The sequence below is a fragment of the Mizuhopecten yessoensis genome, unplaced genomic scaffold (genome assembly GCF_002113885.1).
Source record: "Mizuhopecten yessoensis strain PY_sf001 unplaced genomic scaffold, ASM211388v2 scaffold4895, whole genome shotgun sequence".
Classification (NCBI taxonomy): domain Eukaryota; kingdom Metazoa; phylum Mollusca; class Bivalvia; order Pectinida; family Pectinidae; genus Mizuhopecten; species Mizuhopecten yessoensis.
The window spans coordinates 6,014-8,670 of record NW_018405775.1 but is presented as its reverse complement, the minus strand read 5'-3'; the positions used below and the strand labels follow the sequence as shown (position 1 = coordinate 8,670).

Genomic DNA, 2,657 nt, shown 5'->3' with positions numbered 1-2,657 from the left:
ACCACCACCACCACCACCACCACCACCATCATTATCACCATCACCATCACCACCACCGTCACCATCACCACAACAACCATCATCACCACCATCACCATAACCATCACCATCACCATCACCACCATCACCATAACCACCACCATCACCACCTTCACCATCACCATCACCATCACCACCATCACCATCACCACCATTACCATCATCACCACCATCACCACCATTATCATCACCACCATCACCATCACAACCATCACCATCAACATCAACACATCCAACACCACCACCACCACCATCACAATCACCACAACCAACACCATCACCACCACCATCATTACCATCATCACCTCAAACAGCACCACCACCACAACCAACACCACCAACACCTCCACTACCACCACCATAACCATCATCACCTCAAACACCACCACCGACACCATTATCATTACCACCTCCAACACCACAAAAATTACTATCACCATTACCACCTCCAACACCACAAAAATCACCATCACCATTACCACCACAACCTCCTACACTAGCAACGCCATCACGACCACCACCACCCTCACCAACATCATCCTCATCACCACCAACAACTCCACCATCACTACACTCACCAACACCATCATCATTACCACCTCCAACACCGCCACCAACACCAATACCATTATCATCACTATTACCACCTCCAAANACCATCACCATTACCACCTTCCTCACCATCACCACCACCACCAACACAATCACCACCACCAAAACCACAACCACCACCACCACCATCATCACCACCACCATCACCACCAGAACTACCCCCACCACCGCCACCATCAGCATCACCACCATTACCAGCTCCAACACCACCACCATCACCATCACCACCATTACCAACTCCAACACCACAACAATTAGCATCACCACAAACAACCATCACCATAACCACCACCACCATCACCACCAACACCATCAAAATTACCATAACCATTACCAACACCATAACCATTACCACCACCATCACCACCATCATCACCATTGCCAACACCATAACCATTACCACCACCATCACCACTACCACCACCAACACCACCACCATCACCATAACCATCACCATTACCACCACCATCACCATAACCATAACCATTACCAACACCATAACCATTACCACCACCACCACCAACACCACCACCACCATCACTATTACCACCACCATCACCTTTACCAGCATCACCATCATCAACATCACCATCACCACCACCATCACCACCACCACCACCATCGTCACCACAATCATCACCACCATCACCATTACCACCTTCCTCACCATCACCACCACCACCAACATTATCACCACCACCACCACCATCGTCACCACAATCATCACCACCACCACCATCACCACCACCACCATAACCACCACCACCACCACCACCACCACCACCACCACCACCACTGCCACCATCAGCATCACCACCATTACCAACTCCAACACCACTACCATCACTATCACCACCATTACCACCTCCAACACAACAATCATTACCATCACCACAAACAACCATCACAATAACCACCACCACCACCACCATCGTCACCACAATCATCACCACCACCATAACCACCACCACCAACACCACCAACACCACCAACACCACCACAACCACAACCATTACCACCAACACCACCACAACCACAACCATTATCACCTTCCTCATCATCACCGCCACAACCATCATCATCACCTCCACTATCATCACCACCATCACCATCACCACCATCACCATCACCACCATCACCATCACCACCATCAACATCATCACCACCACCATTATCACCACCATCACCACCACCATCACTATAAACACTTTCACCATCACCACAACCATTACCATCACCACAAACAACCATATCTATAACCACCACCACCATCACCACCAACAGCACCACCACCACCACGGCCACCACCACCACCATTACCAACACCATAACCATTACCACCACCATCACCATTACTATCAACATCACCATTTCCACCACCATCATCACCACAAACAACAAACACCAACACCACCACCACCGCCACTTCCACCATCATTACAACATCCAACACCAACACCCCAACTACCACCACCACCACAACCTTCATCATCATCACCACCATCATTACCACCACCACCACCATCATCATCACCACCACTATCATCATCACCATCACCATCACCACCATCAACATCACCACCATCACCACAACCACCACCATCACCCTCACTATCACCACCATCACCACAACCATCCATCACCACTACCACCACCAACATCACCACTACCATAATCACCATCACCGCCATCATCACCATCACCACCATTATCATCACCATCACCATTACCACAACCATCACCATTACCACCACCATCACCATCACCACCATCATCACCATCACCATTACCAACACCACAACCATAACCACCTTCCTCACCACCACCACTATCATCATCACCATCACCATCACCACCTTTCTCACCATCACCACCACCACCATCATCATCACCACCATCATCATCATCACCATCACCATAAACATCACCACCATCACCACCACCACCACCACCATCACCACCACCACCACCATCACCACCACCACCACCACCACCACCACCACCAC

At 49.9% G+C, this 2,657-nt stretch overlaps 2 protein-coding genes across 2 annotated transcripts in view; both read right to left on the bottom strand.

Annotated features, from left to right (window-relative positions):
• Nucleotides 1-414: 414 nt before the first annotated feature.
• LOC110450004 (glycine-rich cell wall structural protein 1.0-like) lies at nucleotides 415-723 on the bottom strand. Its single transcript, XM_021497201.1, has one exon. It carries the CDS (start codon nucleotides 721-723, stop codon nucleotides 415-417), a length of 309 nt encoding a protein of 102 aa, XP_021352876.1.
• Nucleotides 724-2,274: 1,551 nt separating this feature from the next.
• Nucleotides 2,275-2,657, bottom strand: part of LOC110450005 (glycine-rich cell wall structural protein-like) — a 4,198-nt gene continuing 3,815 nt past the window's right edge. Inside the window, exon 2 of the mRNA XM_021497202.1 lies at nucleotides 2,275-2,479. Coding sequence (XP_021352877.1) covers nucleotides 2,275-2,479 — 205 coding nt within the window. The remainder of the gene's footprint in view (nucleotides 2,480-2,657) is intronic.